Here is a 19,069-nt window from a genome sequence, read left to right on the forward strand (position 1 = left end):
CCACTGAACAAGACGGATGATCTGATATCCTCGTGTTGGTGTTGTTCCCAGACCATCATGAAAATGTTGTTCCAGGTTCAACATTGCAAGTGACCAATCACATTGTTGTGACGTTATTCTTTTGCGCGCCAAGCCATTCGTGCATTTATGAAATTCCAATGTTGCAAGGACAATATCAATTCTGCTTACCATTTATTAAAGGGTTACGGTTAGGGTTAGGGTCAGGGTCCGTTGATCGGCGGACAGAGGCGGTTTCACGCAGCTTAAGTACAGTTTTTTGTTTTACGCCGGTTTTTCCCAAAGTCGCAAAAGTATGACGTCACAACATTCTGATTGGTCACTTGCAATGTTGATCCTGGAACAACATTTAGTATGATGATCTGGGAACAACACCAACACGAGGATATCAGATCGTGCGAACAAGACACACAAGCTGAAACGTCAAGACTGGGCCAAGAAATATCTCAAGACTGATTTTTCTAAGGTTTTATGGACTGATGAAATGAGAGTGAGTCTTGATGGGCCAGATGGATGGGCCCGTGGCTGGATTGGTAAAGGGCAGAGAGCTCCAGTCCGACTCAGACGCCAGCAAGGTGGAGGTGGAGTACTGGTTTGGGCTGGTATCATCAAAGATGAGCTTGTGGGGCCTTTTCGGGTTGAGGATGGAGTCAAGCTCAACTCCCAGTCCTACTGCCAGTTTCTGGAAGACACCTTCTTCAAGCAGTGGTACAGGAAGAAGTCTGCATCCTTCAAGAAAAACATGATTTTCATGCAGGACAATGCTCCATCACACGTGTCCAAGTACTCCACAGCGTGGCTGGCAAGAAAGGGTATAAAAGAAGAAAAACTAATGACATGGCCACCTTGTTCACCTGATCTGAACCCCATTGAGAACCTGTGGTCCATCATCAAATGTGAGATTTACAAGGAGGGGTGTCCTTGCAAAGAAAGGTGGCTATATTGGTCGCTGATTTGTTTTTGTTTTGTTTTTGAATGTCAGAAATGTATATTTGTGAATGTGGAGATGTTATATTGGTTTCACTGGTAAAAATAAATAATTGAAATGGGTATATATTTGTTTTTTGTTAAGTTGCCTAATAATTATGCACAGTAATAGTCACCTGCACACACAGATATCCCCCTAAAATAGCTAAAACTAAAAACAAACTAAAAACTACTTCCAAAAACATTCAGCTTTGATATTAATGAGTTTTTTGGGTTCATTGAGAACATGGTTGTTGTTGTTCAATAATAAAATTATTCCTCAAAAATACAACTTGCCTAATAATTCTGCACTCCCTGTACAGTCTTTTTTATTTATTAGTCACACATGATGATGCAGGTGTTTTGGTATGTTGTCTAAGGACAGGCAAGTAAACACCTGTGGTTTTCCGTTCAGTGACGGAGGCAGTGACGTAGACTGTGACCTTCTGACTCTTGAGTCACAGAAATTCAGACTAAGCACTGTGCAATCTGGCTTTATTGTAAAGAGACCTTTTACAGTTAATGACTGATAATGAAAGTTCAATATGGGGTGTGATATGAATCAGTGTTGAATTATTATACACCCAGTTTTAATGGGGAAAAAAAAGTTTGATGAAGTATGGAAGCATGGAATGAATAACACTAAATATGTTTAGGAATGAAGGATTCTTTTACTAGACAGCTGGAGAAAAATGAATGATTAATCCTTATGAAAAATGAAGCCTGGGAAAGACGGCGTTTGTGTCTTAAACCATCCATGTCATAGAATTTTGACTGTGATGAATTAAAGACATTTATTTGAAAAATAAACTGCATATTCATTCCTGGAGGTTTCATTTATCACCTTCTGACCTGTCAGACTACTTAATCAATTAATGCTGGTGCATTAATCTATCTTTAGTCGTTATAATGCTAACACTGTGTGTCACATGGAAGTGGTGATTCATCATAGACCCAACTATTTTAGAAAATAAATAAATAATTCACTGTGACAAACCTTTCATAATCTGTGGTTTTAATTTTCTCTTGTCTTTCTTTCTTCTGTCTTTTTTCAAAAAAATTTACCAGCACACTAAGAGAAATAGTTTTCGCTATTTTACTGAATTACTTCAACACTGTATGCCATAATCTATTATTAATACAGCATGAAAAGAGTAGTCTACCAGAAAACTACAGAATTGCTTCTCAAGTAAAAAAAACCCCAACAAAACAAAACTGAATAAATACATACATAAAAAATTATAATAATTTTAGACATACGTGCATGATATATTGAATTGCTGATTATATTGGTTTTCTGTAAATGGTGACTTTGAATGCATCACGTACTAACTTATGGCGTTCTACAACATATTCAATAGTTTTACATTTTTGGTGTTAATTAGTAAGAACAATTAGTAACATATGTTTACCGACGGCTTTCCAACGACTAACTAAGCCTTCAAATGTCACGCATTTCAGTACTGTTACGCCGTTTTTCGCTTTCCCACAGAACCAGAATGCATCATGTGATGAAATCAGCTGATGTAGAAAAAAAAACAAGAAGCCGCGGGCAGGAAGGCCGTCTTCTGTGACGCATGGCTCACGCTACGGTACGCCATTTGTGTCTAGCATCAAAAAGCGCGGACAGTGGAATTAAGCATATAACAAGAGGTAAGTTCAACTAGTATTTCACTGTACAGACATCTATATACTCGTATTGGCTTTTTTTAAACGATTGCGTACTCTCTTGAGTGTTATAAAGTACTGTTCCTGCAGCATAGAAGACAGTTTCCGAGGTCGACGTTAGCCTCCTTTTTGGGCCTCTGTGCTGCCGTCGTTTTCCAAGCCTAGGACCTGCGTAGAACCCGCCTTATCTCCGTTCCGATTGGTTGTTTCTGCCGATGTTGAAGTTTAATTGGATGCGTTGTGCGTATATCAGAAGACCGTTGGAGAACATGTTGCTAGCAAGTTAGCAGCGGTATTAAGAAGTGGGACTGTAATGTTTCAGTCTTCTAGTGTTTAAGACTATGAATCATTCAAGCGATGAAATGAGCGGCAAAGGAACATGTAGGACTGTGGCACTGGCTGTCTCTCTCTTCGCTGCAGTTTTTATCTTGTTGTATAAAACATTTGTGGCTAACTTTACCAGTACTTCCAAGCTAGCACTGACGCCCAGTCGTTAAACTGCTTATATATCGACATATATAAAATTGGCAGTTTTTTATTTTGTTGTTGTTTTTTTTTAAGTGGGCATTCAAGCGGAGTTGTACTCTGAAAGTAGTAATGAACTTGTTCAGGAGACGGACCGCTGTCCGCCTTCATTAGCTACAGACACAACACCGATAGAATCCTGCTGTTATAGTGAACTCACTGTTTGCGAGCCTTTATATATATGGACAGTCTTTACATGGTGATACTTCAGTTAATCCTGTAATCGTATGCTACCAAAATAAACGGTAGTTGGTGGTAGTGAGCACACCCTAGGATATTCTCAAAGTTGGATACTTTAAAAGTCTGTCTGGATGTCCTGCATATTTAAATATGATTGGGTCCAAACCCCTGAGGTCTGTGTTATGGCCCCTTAAAAACAACATGTAAGGGTATTAAACTGTATTATACACTCACAATTAGCGTTGTTACACATGAAGAAAGTGAGATTCACCAAATAAATCTCCCATCAGCTCACCCACAAATACATGGAATAATAATTTGTGTGCATTATAATTCTTTCCACAGAAAAATATTTGATTGATTACTGTCAATATTTGATTACTGTGATTCTTAAAATTTTATTTTAATGCATGGTCGAATTTAATAACGTTGTAGCCTCTTTGTAGTTTTTTTTTTGCCTGTATATTTGATTATGTATTTATTTGATTATGTTTTTATATTTGCAGCACATTTCGGTACTTTCAAAATTTGCAGTGTCCGTGCTGTTAAATTAGTAAAATTATTTTCTAAATTTTCATGTAATTAAAGTTGTGACGTGTTGAGCTCTCAGGGCTGCTGTGTAGGGAATGTCCATCCATGGTGAATCCATGGATGGACATTCCCTATCCAGGGAATCCAGGGTGAAGGTGAGCTATCAAAGAAAAGTAATGAGCACAAAAGTGCTCAATTTAAACTTAAATATAACATAATTACAATGGAAGTAATGAAAGTAGACTGCATTGTGAATATTTAAAACTAAGCACACCCTTACTGCTTCCATAGGAATTAAGAAGGTGAGCAGCTGTTAGGTGCCACTAATTAAATGCACTTAATTAACTGATCATTAGCAAGTGTTAGCACCTTTGAAAAGCAGACGTTTTGTCAGTTTTTTGGTCTGGAGCCTTTAGCTGTGTGGTAAAGCAATGCCAAGGAGTGGATGTCCTAGAAAATTCACCCCATGGTCAGACCAGATCAAGCTAAAGCTGGGCTCAAACTGTGTCATGCAACAGGACCATGATCCCAAGCACAGCAGGAAATCTACGAGAGAATGGCTGAATAAGAAAAGAATAAAAGTGTTGCAATGAGCCAAAGTCAACACCTCAGCCTTATGGAAACGCTGTGGTGGGACGTTAATAAAGCAGTGCATTAAATAAGCCCTGCAAAAACCTCAGTGAATTGAAATTTCTCTACAGTGATGTGAGAGCCTGATAAAGTCACACAGAAAATCTTTACTTTAAGTTATTGCTGCTAAAGGTGGATCATAGGGGGTACTTAGTTTTTCCACAGGACCGGATAGTGACTACTTTATTTTTATATAGTTCCTGTGAATATGATATGTCCTCAGTTTGTTTGTGGGTCTAATGAAAAAGCTGCACATTTTAATTCATTGGCTATATGAGTGAGAAAGTAGACTGTGGAAAAACACAAAGATAGGAAAGGATTTGAGAGTGTCGGTTAGCCATTGAACCTGCGATACATTATTTACAAACAAAATTACACAAAAAAGGGGGAGATTGAAATGTTTAATGATTAGTATTGACAGAAATTTTTTTGGTCAGATGAAGTCCAACTTGTTTGCCAAAGAACTGATGGGGACAGGTTTATTATAGTTAACTATAACTAAACTAAAAGTACACGTGAAAAACGTTTTAGTTAAATAAAATAAAGATAAAAACTAGATTCTGAAAAAAATAACTGAAATGATTTTGTGAACTTTGAACACTAAAATGAAAGAAAAAATATCCTTAGTTTTGGTAATTGTTAGTTTGGTGAAATATTTTATTACTACTTGCCTGATGAGTTGTTAAAGATGTTAAATCATTCTGTGTTTTTATTATAATACCTGTACTAATTTTCCTAAATATTGCCTCAGACATGCCCTCCAAACTAAACTGAAAAAATAAAATCCACTGTGGAAACTAACTGACACTAAACAGTTTTTTCGTTTTAAAATCCAAAACGAAACATGTCATTGTAGTCTGTCTAACTTGTATGTACAGAAGTTCAATGAAAAATAATCCAATTATTTAAAGAGGATACAATATTGGAGTAAATGGGGTAACAAAAGCAAATGAAATACACTGCAAATACAGACATGTCAAGTAAATAAAGTTCGAGGAACAATACTTGATTCGCAGTCCACTGATCTGTGTTGGCCATTGTACATTTTTAGTACATTTATCACACAAAAGGTTTGAATTCCAGCAGAACTTAAATAAGCAGCAGCCAATTTTCATGCTGGATGTCTGTGACTAACAATGTCTGTTTGGAAGCACTAGATGGCAACATTTACTTGTGCTTGGTCCGAGAATGCTGCAGAAGGAATACTTTTCAGAAGCTTGTTGTTAGCTGTTGTTTGTCTCGCTGAACTAAACTTTTTACTATTTTCTTTTCTTTTCTTTTCTTTTTTTTAATAGCATACACTAAAGTGTATTTCAGACAAATAAAGATGTCTGACATTTTGTCTTCCATCTTCCCCCATCTTTCAGGATTCTGACCCAGCTCTGATGATAGCGATCAGCTTCACTGTTGTGTGTAATCATAGCAGGATATGATATGGATGAAACAGTGATATCAGGAGAGGAAGCCATTGAGGAGAAAGTGGCTGAAAATGACATCAGTGGGCAAGTGCATACAGAGGATGTGGAAATGGAGGAAACTGCAGGAGACTCGCCCAGTGCTGCTGAGCTCGATGAAGCAGATGAAGAAGTCACTGAGAGACCAAGTCCGGATTCTGCACCTAAAGACGGCGACAACCTCTGCACAGTTTGTGGCTTCTCAGCCAAATGCCCGAGATCACTGAAGATCCACTTTGCACGAAAGCACGGAAAGATGTCTGACAAAGCTGCACAACCTTTGGAGAAAAGTGCAAATATCTCTAATGTGAGTCCTGCTGAAATCCAGCAGGAGGCAGACATGGAGGCAGAGAGTGGCGCTGAGGTTAAACAGGAACAAGATTCTGATCGTGATGAACTGAGATCAGTCGCAAGTGACAAAGGCACAAACATGACGGATGTAACTGAAAAGCAAAGTGTATTAGACAAACAGCAGGTAGAGCAAGAAGGAACAATCCCTACACAAGAGAGAAGAGTGAGCAAGCGAATCCCAAAACCCAAGATTATTCATTCCTGCAACTACTGTGGGCAAGAGTTTAGGGACAAGGCTCCTCTAGATGTTCACATCCAGAGATACCACACCAAAGACACCCCGTATACATGTGAGTATATCCTGTTCTCCACAGTTCTAAGCCCTTAGCATTACATGTGAATTAAGCATTGGCTTAATATAATATTTGTAATAGGTAGTAGAATAAAAAATGTGCCTGTCTTTTTTTTTCTTTTCTTTTTTTAATTTTTATTTAACAATTGTATCTCTGAACTGTCTTTCAGTTGATGCTGATGAAAGCATAGATGACAGGGAGGAGGCTGTGGATCCTGGCAGTAGCATGAAGGCTACTTCAACACGAGTGACACCCAAACGCACCCTCAGCAGGTTCCAGCTGAAGTGTGCAAACTGTGATTTTAGGGTCAGCACAGCTACGCTGCTGGAGAACCATGCTCGTGTCAAACACCTTGACCAGGACTGGTACCGTTGCAAATTGTGCAACTTTATTTCTGCCACATCTGAGTGGATGGATTCTCACCTGTCCTCAGATAGCCACATGCAGCAGCAGGAGAAAGAAAGCAAGAGCTCAAAATCTGAAGTATATGTCGACAGGGTAAGCAGAGATGGTGCTGGAGATGGTGCTGTTATAGATGACTTAGCTCAGATGCTCGGGGGAGAAGGGGCAGATACGTTGACAGGAGGAGAACAGGAAACCGACGAGGCAGCTGAGGCTGCCAAAGCCGTGTTAGCTGAGGAGGAAGAGTTAGAGCTGGGACCTCCCAGTAAGAAAAGAGGAAGACCAAAGCAAGGCTCCACAACCACATGTGGATACTGTGGCCTGGTGGTGTCCAACGCCACCAACCTCAGTGTTCATGTTCGCCGTAAACACAGCAAAGATTATGGCTACAGCTGCACTCTGTGCAACTACAGCTGTGTGACCAAAGGAGACATGGATCGTCACTGTTTAACAAAGAAGCATGTTAGACGTGCACAAGAATGCACAAGTAAGAACCCAATCACAAATCACATAAGTACATCAATTCAGGAAACCAAGGAGCCGAATACCACCGTAGAGACCACCGGCACAGAGGAAGAATCTGATGACACAACTTCCAAAGAACACGGTGGAGACGAGCAAACTCAGCCAGAGGCAAACCAGAAAAAAAGTAAATATGACTCTGTCAATGCCTGCAGCCTCTGTGATTTTGTTGCTCAATCTATTCCGTCCCTCCATCTTCACGTCAAGAGAAAACACACCAGAGATTTTGAGTATGTCTGTTTAGCGTGCAGTTACTATGCTGTAACAAGCAGGGAAATGTCCCGCCATGCAAGCACAGAGAAACACAAGCAGAAAAGTCAGAAATATCTGGAACAAAAAGGGAGCGAAGGACAAAGAGCCTTAACACTCCCTCTAAAGCTGAACGATATCATGGAGCTTCCTGCAGCAAATTCTAACCCTGAATGTGAATCTGTGAGTCCCGCAGAAGTGTCTGAATCCTGTCCCATAGACAGTCAATCTATGGAAGGCCAGAATACACCTGCGCCCGGTGTCACCACAGAGCTGGTTAATGATGTGCTTGTAGGTGGAGATGAGAAGCAAGCAAATGCAATTACATCTCCTGCTTGTGGTGAACCAGAGATGACCATTGAAGCGACTGAGCTAACAGCAGATTCTGAAGCCCAGCAGGATGAAGAATGTCAGCTTTCAGTCTCTGAGTTGGCACAGCCAGAGAGCCAGGAACAAGAGGGGAAACAAGCAGATGATGAACATTTAAAGGTAGACGTTATGACTAGAGACACACAAATGTCCAAAGCCCTTCCCTTTGATGCCTGTATTGTATCTGTGAAGAAGTTCCTAGCTGAGCAGGAGCAGGCTGCACAGGAAGGTCTGTCTCTGGAAGGTGAAGCCACCATGATATGTTTGACTGGAGGATCACCAGTGACCTCTGGCTTAGTGTCTCCCAGCTCCGCATACGTCAAGAAGCTCAAACCCAAGGAAGCAAAGGTGAGGGAGGAAACCAAAGGAAGCAACTCTCGCATACGCTGCGAGGACTGCGGATTCATGGCGGACGGCATCAGCGGCCTCAACGTCCACATCTCGATGAAGCATCCTTCCAAGGAGAGGCATTTCCACTGTTTGGTCTGCGGCAAGTCCTTCTACACCGAGAGCAACCTGCACCAGCACCTGACCAGCGCTGCTCACCTTCGCAACGAGCAGAACAGTGTGGAGGAGCTGCCCGAAGGGGGCGCAAGCTTCAAGTGTGTCAAGTGCACGGATCGATTTGAATCAGAGCAGGATCTGTTTTATCACATCAAGGAGAAACACGAGGAGCTCCTGAGGGAGGTCAACAAGTACGTGCTGGAGGACACGGAGCAGATCAACCGCGAACGGGAGGAGAACCAGGGCAACGTGTGCAAATACTGTGGCAAGGTGTGCAAGAGCAGCAACTCTATGGCCTTCCTGGCACACATTCGCACTCACACTGGTACGTACGCTTGCTTTCTTGAACTGTTCCTTCTCCCTCTTTTTTTGGACCTTGTTTCCATACAGTGAATATGCATCAATGCAGTTTGTTTGTTTTTCTGTGTAAAAGCAAGCCACAGCTATGATTCTTCTTTTTTACTTGCGCTATTAAAAACAAGGGCACATTAATGAGGCACCTGCAGTTTGCTAAAACATTACATGACAACATAGTTTTAGGAAGGTACTCATAATCCTTTGTATAGCCTTTGTAAACCTCATCTTTACTGCAAATATTGAAATTATTAACTTGGTAATGCATATTTTAAGTGCTTGGAATTGCAATTTATCCATTTATTTCCACTTAAAAAGCTGCTTGTGGTTTAAAAAAGTGAAAATGTATCATATATTCACATACACTTTATTAACAATTGCACTTCCCAGTTGTTACACAAATGACTAAACCTTCTATAAGTGATACAGATTGGCTTGGTGGTTATTATCAGATTCAGTCCAGAAATTGCAAAAGGAAAGAAAAGCTGTCATTTGTGTAGCTCCTCAGCTATTAGGCCTTTGTTTTAGGTCCCAAAGTATTGGGCGCCTCTTCTTTTGGCAGTTCAAGCTAATGTTAGAGCTACTATCTACTTCAGCCAGGTAATAGCTGTTTCAGTAGAGGTGAAGGTAAAGACTGATTGAGCTTCAGACCAGCAGGAGAGACGCTAATGGACCCCAGATTGGGATTCCCTGAGCAACGCTTGGTCAGAGACATGTGCGACTCATAATTGATGTGTCCATTACTAGGACTCAGTTGTAATTATAGTCAATAAGTCTCTGTAAATGTGTTAAAGCTTAGGCTAAAAGCATTGGAGGTCCAAAGAGAGGTGGGCTAATAATTTAAAATAATCAATGCAGACGTATTCAAAGCCTTTAATTTCCCTCGTGTCTGTACGTCCATGTTTGTGCGCTCGTATGCCTGGTGAATGTGTGTATATGTCAGCCTTCATGGCTAGCTGATTATCCTCAATCCATTAAGATTTATCTTGTCATTTATAATGCAAAGCAGGCCTGCGTTGGTCAGGACTTCGGCTGGGAAATGTCCGGCAGGTTAAGAACATGGGGCTCTCCATTACTTTTCCCTGACCATGTGTATTAATTGCTTTTAAAATCAACTTAATGCAGGAACGAGATGTGAGGGCGCCATCAATAAATGCCCCTCTCTGCCTCCTATGGTCCATCCCCCTTTCAGCCGAAACTTTAATGGGACTTTAATTGAAGTCCATGCTCTGTGCTTACCATGTGTGTGTATGATTGTGCCCTTGTGTTTCTCTGTGTGTGTGTGTGTGTGTGTGTGTGTGTGTGTGTATGTAAATGTGTGTTGAAAAAAAGATTAAAAACAGGATGGTTTGATATCCTGTGACAGTGGATGGTTTGTGTGGGGATTGTAGTTTTGCTACGTATCGCTTTTGTAGTAAACACAGAAATGATACTTCCAGTATGTCTTATCTAAGTACATACTGTGTGGTGTACTTCATAATGTAGGCTAAAACGATTGTATAGTAAATACTGTTCAATTAGTGAAACTGCAGTACTGGAATTTTACAGACAAGAAAACATCCTTTCTGCCAGTCACCTTGTGTGCCAAAGTCGTATTTTTCACAGCTTAGACCAAACTGCTTAAAGCTGTAAGAATTAGAGGTTAAAATCTTGATGATTAATGTTGAGCTTCCACTTTCTTCTTATTAATGGTTAGTCTATACGTATTCATAATTCCACCCTCTGTCATAATTCTTGAGTTTTGAGGGCACTTACTTAGTGTTACTTAAGAAAATGAAAGCTTTGACACTGAGGTCCCAACTCGAGGTTTCGAGTCAAGGGCACATTCCAGGGTTTCAAATGATCACTACTTCATTTTTATTATTGTTTTTTTTTTTTTTTAGGTTTACCTATTTTTAACAGTAGAGTTGTTTTCTTGTTTATGAGACTGCATCTCCACTTTCCTTAATACTGTCTTGTTTCCAGAAAGCACCCATTTCACTTCATTTTGACGACATATGTCAGTTGTTATTATTGCTAAGTTCCCTCATTACAGTGAATTATTCACCTTTTTATGTGCTGGTCATTTATTCTGGGAGTTTGTTTGTGGGGCCGACTGCGGAGCAGCACGGTGGGGGTCTGCCAGTTTCTGAGCTGGGAGCACGTCCAGATCCTTTTAATTAAGACCTAGTTTTTATTCACTTGATTAATCAGAGAAATCAGGAGACGGCAGTGGGAGGCTGCACGCAGATTTGTCAATTTGTCCCTTTAAGGAATCGCATACACATGCTCGCATTTTGCCAATGAGGGCGCAGCTAAAATTTGCATTTTGAGGTAAATTGCTCACTTTTTCACTGGAGTGAGCTGTCTGACCTCAGACCAAGCCTTAAAGCAATGATAACACATGTTATCCACTCTTGCTAGTATGCAGGATGTAATTTGTGTTTGTAGCAATAGCCAGGAATTAAAATGATAGGTGCTCCACTGGTCTGCTGTATAGTTTTAAGTTTAAACACTTTAGTGATGGTTTAACCCATACTGGCTTTTGATACAAACATTTCTAGGGTCTTTAAATCCTTACAGATGATTTTTGTCGTTTAGCATGTTTAGAAGAAATTAAAAAGCAATTGACTCTTGTAATTTCTAATCATCACAGGGTATTTTATTTCTAGCCTGTTTTGGTAGCCAAGAATACCCAGAAAGGTTCCATAAAGGCTGCTTTTGACTGCTCCATTATTGTCGAGAGATTGCTACAGCGCGTAGATTCTCACGTTCGATTTGGGTTTCCTTCCTGACGGAATACGTGTCTCATCCGAGAATTGAACCATGGAATGTTTATTTCTTAAGCGAACCCCTACACATTAAACCACTCCATGCAACACAAAAAAACAAACAAAAAAAGGTCCCAAAGAGAAGGGTTTTTTTTTTTAAGGATAAAAAATTAGATGCTGATTTATCAGAATAGATGAGATATATCTGAATAGATGAGGTGCTGATTTATCAGCATTAAACTAATCAGCGAATTAAATTTTGGCAAATAAAAAGTTGAAAGCTGGACGAAAGCAGAGAGCAGACCAATGCAACACTGAAGTATTTACAGCTTTGGATTTAATTGCTCATTTTCCATGCCAATGCGTCGTGCTGCAGGACCCACCTTTCGCTGGAGGGTTCGGGGGGGTGGGGAGTGTACAGTGGGATGCTTATTCATACCTCTACACACCATCACCATCCACCCTTGAGGTGGTACCATATGCTGCTCTATAGACCTTAAATCCAGAGGGAGAAAGACAACAGTTTAGCACTATAGAAACACAAATGGGAACGGCAGTGATTATGAAGAAAAGACGTTTATGATGACTCTAAACTTTTTGCTTGAAAGGGTAGAGTGAAGGAAGCGGAGTTGTTCAGACAGAAAAGGAGGCCTTATCAGGAGTTTTAGTCTGAAGTTATCTTATAGGATATTTCAGACCTATAATGGAAGGTAGTTGATTTGTGAAAAAAAAAAATCAGTAAGGCAGAACAGAAATGTTCTTTATCTTCTTTTTGTTTATTTTTGCCTTCTTGGTTATTCGTGGAACGTGCTTTTACATTTTGTTTAGGAGGAAATGCCAGTTCGCTTTTACCCTAAATGCTTACTTGATTTTTGGAAATGTTATACTTGGTAGAAAAGGGTGTTTTTTGTCTATAACCAGTCATGAGACTGATAAATTATTAGCATGTGTGTGTTTTTTCCCATTAAGCTGAGTTTATTAAGTGTGAAGTTTAAGTATATATGTCTGATAATGTCACGAGGTTTCTTTTGACTTACAGGCTTGAGTCCTTTTAATAGGAAGTGGGGCATATAGTGGCAGCGTTACGCACTGGGTGTCTAAAGAATGGTGGTATGGAGTTGCATGATGGGAAATTAAATGTAATTTTGGATCCTGGGCCATATTAAGAGGCAGAATCTTTCGACTGTGTTGCTTCAGTGTTTCAGTTTGTCTTTAATGTGTCTGGTGTCTGTTTCTGAACTTTCTGGAGTATAATGCTGAACTCCTATAGAGCTTCTTTTAATAAAACCACATATTTTAAAGGTTTTTTGTTTTTTTGTGTGTTCACAGTTGCCATCAGACTTTTATGCGTGGTGCTTTTCTCTTCCTATCCTCCCCCTCTTGCATTCTGTTAAAGTATGTGTTTCACACTTTGTGCTGACAGGAACAGGTGAAAATTTTCCTCTAAAGAATCATGTTTAATATTCATGTGACTTGTGGCACCGCATTAACCATGTTCCAGTGCACCCACTGTAATGCAGAGTAAATCTATTTTTGCAGGCTAAAACAAGGCAACAGATTAAAATAAACTTTGACTGAACACCCGCAAGACTGTTCACAGATTAAACTGCAGTATTGAAACTGCAGAATTGTGGAAGTGGAAGCAAAATGTGTTTATTTGTATGAAATTATCAGCTATTATTCTTTTCCTCTAAACATGAAAGTTAAAGCTGTGTGTGTGTGTGTGTGTGTGTGTATGTGTGTGTGTGTGTGTGTGTGTGTGTGCGTACGTAGTGAAACATTGCAAGAGGTTCCTCTCTCCTCTCAGGAAATTAATTAGTCATTCCCTGTCTCATCTGGGATGTGCAGGAGCCACATCGCCCCTATGTGGATGGCAATATTAATTTAACATGACACTGCATTGATGGTCAATTTCAGTTTCACGGAGGCTGTTTAAGTGGAGTGGTAGAGTATTAATGTGATAAGATGTGAGAACTGAGGGACGTTACATCGCTCTCCTTTCTGCCATGTTTCATACTCAGCCAGCCATCTGGACAAATCAGCTCCCCACACGCCTCTCTCTCTCTCTCTCTCTCTCGCTCTCTCTCTCTCTCTCTCTCTCTCTCTCTCTCTCTCTCTCTCTCTCCTCAACTTTAGGTTGCATATGACTCTGTGTGTGTGTGTGTGTGTGTGTGTGTGTGTGTGTGTGTGTGTGTGTGTGTGAGTGAGTGAGAAGGGGGAAGAATGATTGTCTCTCCTTCTGTTTGTCCACGGGTGATTATTGTTTATGAATATAATGTGTGTGTCTGCAAGCGCATGCAAAGGTGTGAGGTGGGGCTCTGAATCTAGATGCAGGTAGGTGTAGGTGTGACGGTGGGTGTGGTGTGAGTGTGTGCATCTGTCTTTTTTATGGGTGTTGCTGAGTTTGTTTTGTAATCTTTTTTTCTTCTTCTTTTAATTAATTTGTGTGTGTGTGTGTGTGTGGTATACTATGGGGACATGTGAAATGAAGAGGTTGTCTTTGCCCATGTGTTGACCCACCCCCACCCCCACTCCCCGTCCCTTGTGTTTATGGGCCTTGTTAGCACAGGCTTGCCTTTCAATCTTCGTTACCGGCATAAAATTCAATGTGTCGTACTTCCAGCTCACAGCAAGTGAACCGTGTATGAACGAATTAGTAATCTACACAAAGTGCTTAATCAAATCAGCGGCTGCCCCCGGAATAAATATTGTACAACGTCTTGGGATATTCACCGGGAGAGGCTGAGGGTTTGCTCAAAGATGCATACGTGGATATTACACCAGGCTGCCACTTATATTGGAGTGTCATACTGTGCCGTGCCGCTGTTGAACAAAATATTCATGTTACTTACTAATTATAGCTTGAATCTTTGAAGAAATGTAAACTTGCATTTGTAATAAGCATTGTTTTGTGTTCTATATTTAAAATTTGAGATGGTGTAGCATGTCCAACATTCTTTTTTTCCTTCTCTTTGAGCTGGTAGATGTGAGTGCATCACAGAGATAGTACAGGCATTGGCCCTCACCCTCGCTCTGCTCTTAAATGATGAATAGCAGGAAGAAGCTTTGCCACTCTCTCAAATGCTACCCCGCCCTCAGGACTTATTAATGACAATAATTAGGGAGAAACCTCCCTGCGAAGCCCGCCAGAGTGATTAGCGCTTTAATGATGGAATGGGCGGTAGTGAGCGCACACAGAATTGATTTACGTATTCGCCCTGACCTTTGGAATCCAATTTACGCATCCACAGGCAAAGGAAGAGTAGGTAAGAGATGAAGGAGAGTGACAAGGATAGATAGAGAGTGAAAGAAGAGCTGCTTGGCACTTGGAGTGTGACTGTAGTTTTTATGGGGGCTGGAGTAAGGGCATCTGTTTCTATAATTCTGAAGTCATTTCGTAGCTGTGAAGTAGATTGAAGCCCTAGCACAGAACTAATAACAGTTCTCCACGCCTGGCATTGAAAAATGATCCGTAATGTAAAATCAGATTTCTGCCCAGCGCTTACACAGTCGTGTTTTATTAAAATTGCCGTTTCTTTCAAACATAATATTATTGTTGCATGTGATTTCTCCGTGCTGTGTTTTGCAGGGTCTAAGCCCTTCATGTGCAAGATCTGCAACTTCGCAACCGCTCAGTTGGGAGACGCCAGGAACCACGTGAAGAGACATCTCGGCATGCGAGAGTACAAATGCGACATATGTGGGTGAGTTACTCGGAGTATGCCGTTCTTAAGGGTAACAATTTGCAGAGTCGAGGGGGGTCAAACAACGGCTTTGCTCACACAAATTTGGAGTGAAGGGTGATCCAACCATTACAGCTCTGGGCATTTACAAGAAAAAGTCAAGCAATAACATGAAAATCTACGAGTCGGGGAATGTGTTTGTTTTAGTGTTACATCTAATGACTCTCACCTGAGGATTAAATTGCAAATCAATAAGAACGTATTTAGTCACTTGTCTCACATTTGATTGGATGCAAATTTCTAATAGAGATATTTCACAGTTTGCTGAAAAGCTGCCGCAGTTTTCAAGTTGAAGCTCGAAATTGAGACAAGCGTTTGGTTTGCTCCTCCTGTTGAGTGTGGCCTGCTGATTATCTATTGTACAGCCCACTTTAAATTGCATTTGTCTCAGGCTAATTCATAATTCAAACCCATTTAACCCTGCCTGGTCATAATAAGAGACGTGGCATTGGTTTGCTTCATTTGCTAATGTGATGCAGACAGCTTTTTATACTTATCTGTCACACACGTCCACAGATTGTGATTAGTTTGCCTTTTGAGAACCTTGCTGTCCATTTAATGCCTTAATGTTCTGTTTGAAAACCCAAATCCATATTCTGCTATTTAATAAGAAAGTAAACCGATCAATGTAAAACTATTTACAAAAAAATTGTAGCGGTGCAAAAATAATCGAAACAAGGTAAAGGCAGTTTTCTTGTATTTATTTCTTGTGACGCTCATAGTGGCCACAACACCAAAAGACAAAACACAACAAAAAACACCTGGAAATCTGAGCAGCGATGTCTTTTTATTCCAGAAATATTGGCTCAAGTTACCCAAAAATGTTCAGCACTTTTGGGTACAAATAATTTTCTTTCAGCCAAACTACACCCTCCAACCACAGGAAGAATGCAGATAGCTAATGTTACAGCTTGGCTGAGGGTGGCCAGCTTTATGTTTGCATCCTGTCATGTTTGGCCTTTTCAAAGTGGTAGATGCATACTTTGATAACATTATTATCTTTAATAAATGGTTAAAAATGAATGGATAAATAAATGGTAAATAATGTTTAATTAATCTTAAAATTAGTTCAATAATCGCAGGCTTATTAGTGTTTACTGATCGTTTAATAGGTGTTGAATAAATCATCAACAAGCATTAACTGGGTGGGTGGTTAAAGTAAAGTTGAAACTGATGTTCAAAAGTCTTTGTATATGGTTGATAAAGTCTGTGTAATGAATATTTAAACTTTAATTAATTTTTACAGATAACTTTATATTATACTTGATCAAATAATGCAAAACTGGGAAATCACAAGGCTATGAACTTTGAGGGTGTGGTTGATGTCCTGTGTATTTCACTGTTTTTAGAAAATGTTTAGTTTTAATTTAGTTTTTAGTAGTTTCAGTGTGTAAGCAATGAAAGCAATTCACTCACAGTCTTATAGACATCCAGACTGTCTATCAGTGCCTCATATGTCATAAAAACTTTACTAAACCAACAAAGAATAAAACTTCCTCTGATTTATTTATTTTTTGTTCTGGTTTTTATGACCCCTCGGCTGTAAAAGGCTGTTGGGGTATTGTCATCATCCCGCCGTGCAGGCAGCTTGGACACCTAGGTTTGTAAATGTGATAACTCGAGAACAAAGTGATGTAGGAGCTTCAAATTGATACCATACTGCATCTAATTAAATCTTGGATGAGTTCAAATCTCATAGGTCAAGTTTTCTGAAAATCTTGTGAAATCGATTACTCAAGAAAGAAGCACTTAGGATTTTCAAATTGATACCAAAGGTGTGTCTATTAGGAGGCTGAAAGGCAGCACTGGTGGTTGCCAGTATTTTTTAGTTAGTTCACAAAGTCTTTTCAGAAAATGAAAGAAACATGCGTTTTGTGTGAATGTGAGTGAATGAATAGTGGAATTGTAAAGCACTTTGGGTGCCTAGAAAAGCGCTATATAAATGCAATCCATTATTGTTTTTCTATGTTGCAACAACTTCTACTAAACAGCAGCATTTGGTGCCCTCAGACTCAGGACACAGTTACAGCAGGCTGTCTTGACCATGTCTATAAACCTAAATGCACTGACTTGCTGCTGATAAGGCATAAACGAACAGTTGAACAGATGTACCTGATAAAATGACCAGTATGTGTAAATAATATGAACAGAAATCATACTATAGTAATGATTATTTAACGTAATTTTAATTAAGTATTCACTATCGTTAGTAATTCTAATTAATGTTAATTACTAAATCTATTGTTAGTTATAACCTCAGGTTCGTCAAGATTGTTAAATATCACTTTATAATTATACATTTTAGTTTACAATAACGAAAATTATATATCTTATCAGTTGACCATTTATTAATCACGTTATTATATCCCTCTGCATTGTGATATAGTTGCCAGGTGTAGTTTGGCAAAAAGAAAAATGGTTTCTACATTAAACTTTTCACACCAAGGTTTGCAGATTTATTTATTTTTTTGTGAGTAGCTGGGTCTTGATTTCTGGAAAGCAACGATTAAAGCTGAGTTCAAATGTATCCTGTTGGCACTTTGAGCAGCACCAGGCCAGTGCCGTTTGCTTCTATTATACAGGACAGGCTGAAAAAGAAATTAATAACACGTATATTTCATTTTGGTGCGTACCATCCCTTTAACATGCGAATCCACTTACTCCAGTCCTTAAAAGACAATTGTATTGCTGCTTTTTAAACTATCCATTTATTTTGCTTTCTCTTCTGTACAAATAATCCTAATTGGAAGTTTATGTAGGTAACCACCAGCCCACAAATACCCAGTAGTGCAAGAGTACAGTTATTATTGCACTACCGTCTACCCCCTACATGTAGACCATATGTTGCGCTCAGCTCCTTTCATTCCCGTGGTAGACCTCCTCATTGCCGTGCCATGTTCAGATGGACGTGTTAAGCTGTTTAACATGCAGACGGGGAATACAATAAATTGTGGGATTTCCGGCTTTGTTCCCGTCGAGCTTCTGCAGCTGCACGTTCGCTAAGATGAAGACATATGCAGCGTTATTAGTTTCTCCCTCTGTGTGATTCTGTATAAACCGTTCCGTTTAGTTCAGTCACAGGCCGACTTTTTTTCCCCGTTGTTGTTCTTCTAAAGCCGAGCGGAGCAAATGTGTTTATTTGCTCCCGCTGATGTTCGCAAACATATTACAGCAGGAGCAAACAAGCTTTGGTTTAAACACAGCTTCTCCTTTAATGAGAGGAAGGTCTCATGTTTCACAAGCCCTCCAGCTGAAAAACCCTCCTCTCTCCCAAGTGCTGCAAATGTGCTGCGCTTTGACCAAGTGTCTGACTTTACATACACACACACCCATGCACGCGCACGATAAAGCATACACATATACGTACAGAACGGTTCTCCAATATGCCTTTAAATGGGACTACTAAATACGGCCTCTGGTTTCACAAATCATGCAGATGGAGGAGCTATGTGCTGCCAGTGCCAGCCACTGGTGACAAATCGGCCCCTGTGTGTGCTTTCAGTACTGACTGATCACCGGGCCATCCCTCGTCTTGACTAAAGAGCAGCAAACACAAAGAA

At 40.0% G+C, this 19,069-nt stretch overlaps 1 protein-coding gene across 1 annotated transcript in view; it reads left to right on the forward strand.

Moving 5' to 3' along the window:
• The first annotated feature begins 2,544 nt into the window (after window positions 1–2,544).
• The window catches only part of znf407 (zinc finger protein 407), a 157,966-nt gene continuing 141,441 nt past the window's right edge, over window positions 2,545–19,069 (forward strand). The window contains exons 1-4 of the mRNA XM_084942847.1: window positions 2,545–2,637; window positions 5,886–6,613; window positions 6,786–8,987; window positions 15,356–15,470. Of these exons, the coding sequence (XP_084798973.1) occupies window positions 5,953–6,613; window positions 6,786–8,987; window positions 15,356–15,470 (2,978 nt within the window). The 5' untranslated portion in view covers window positions 2,545–2,637; window positions 5,886–5,952. The remainder of the gene's footprint in view (window positions 2,638–5,885; window positions 6,614–6,785; window positions 8,988–15,355; window positions 15,471–19,069) is intronic.

Source organism: Perissodus microlepis, chromosome 11 (genome assembly GCF_051167445.1).
Source record: "Perissodus microlepis isolate ML-2025 ecotype Zambia chromosome 11, ASM5116744v1, whole genome shotgun sequence".
Classification (NCBI taxonomy): domain Eukaryota; kingdom Metazoa; phylum Chordata; class Actinopteri; order Cichliformes; family Cichlidae; genus Perissodus; species Perissodus microlepis.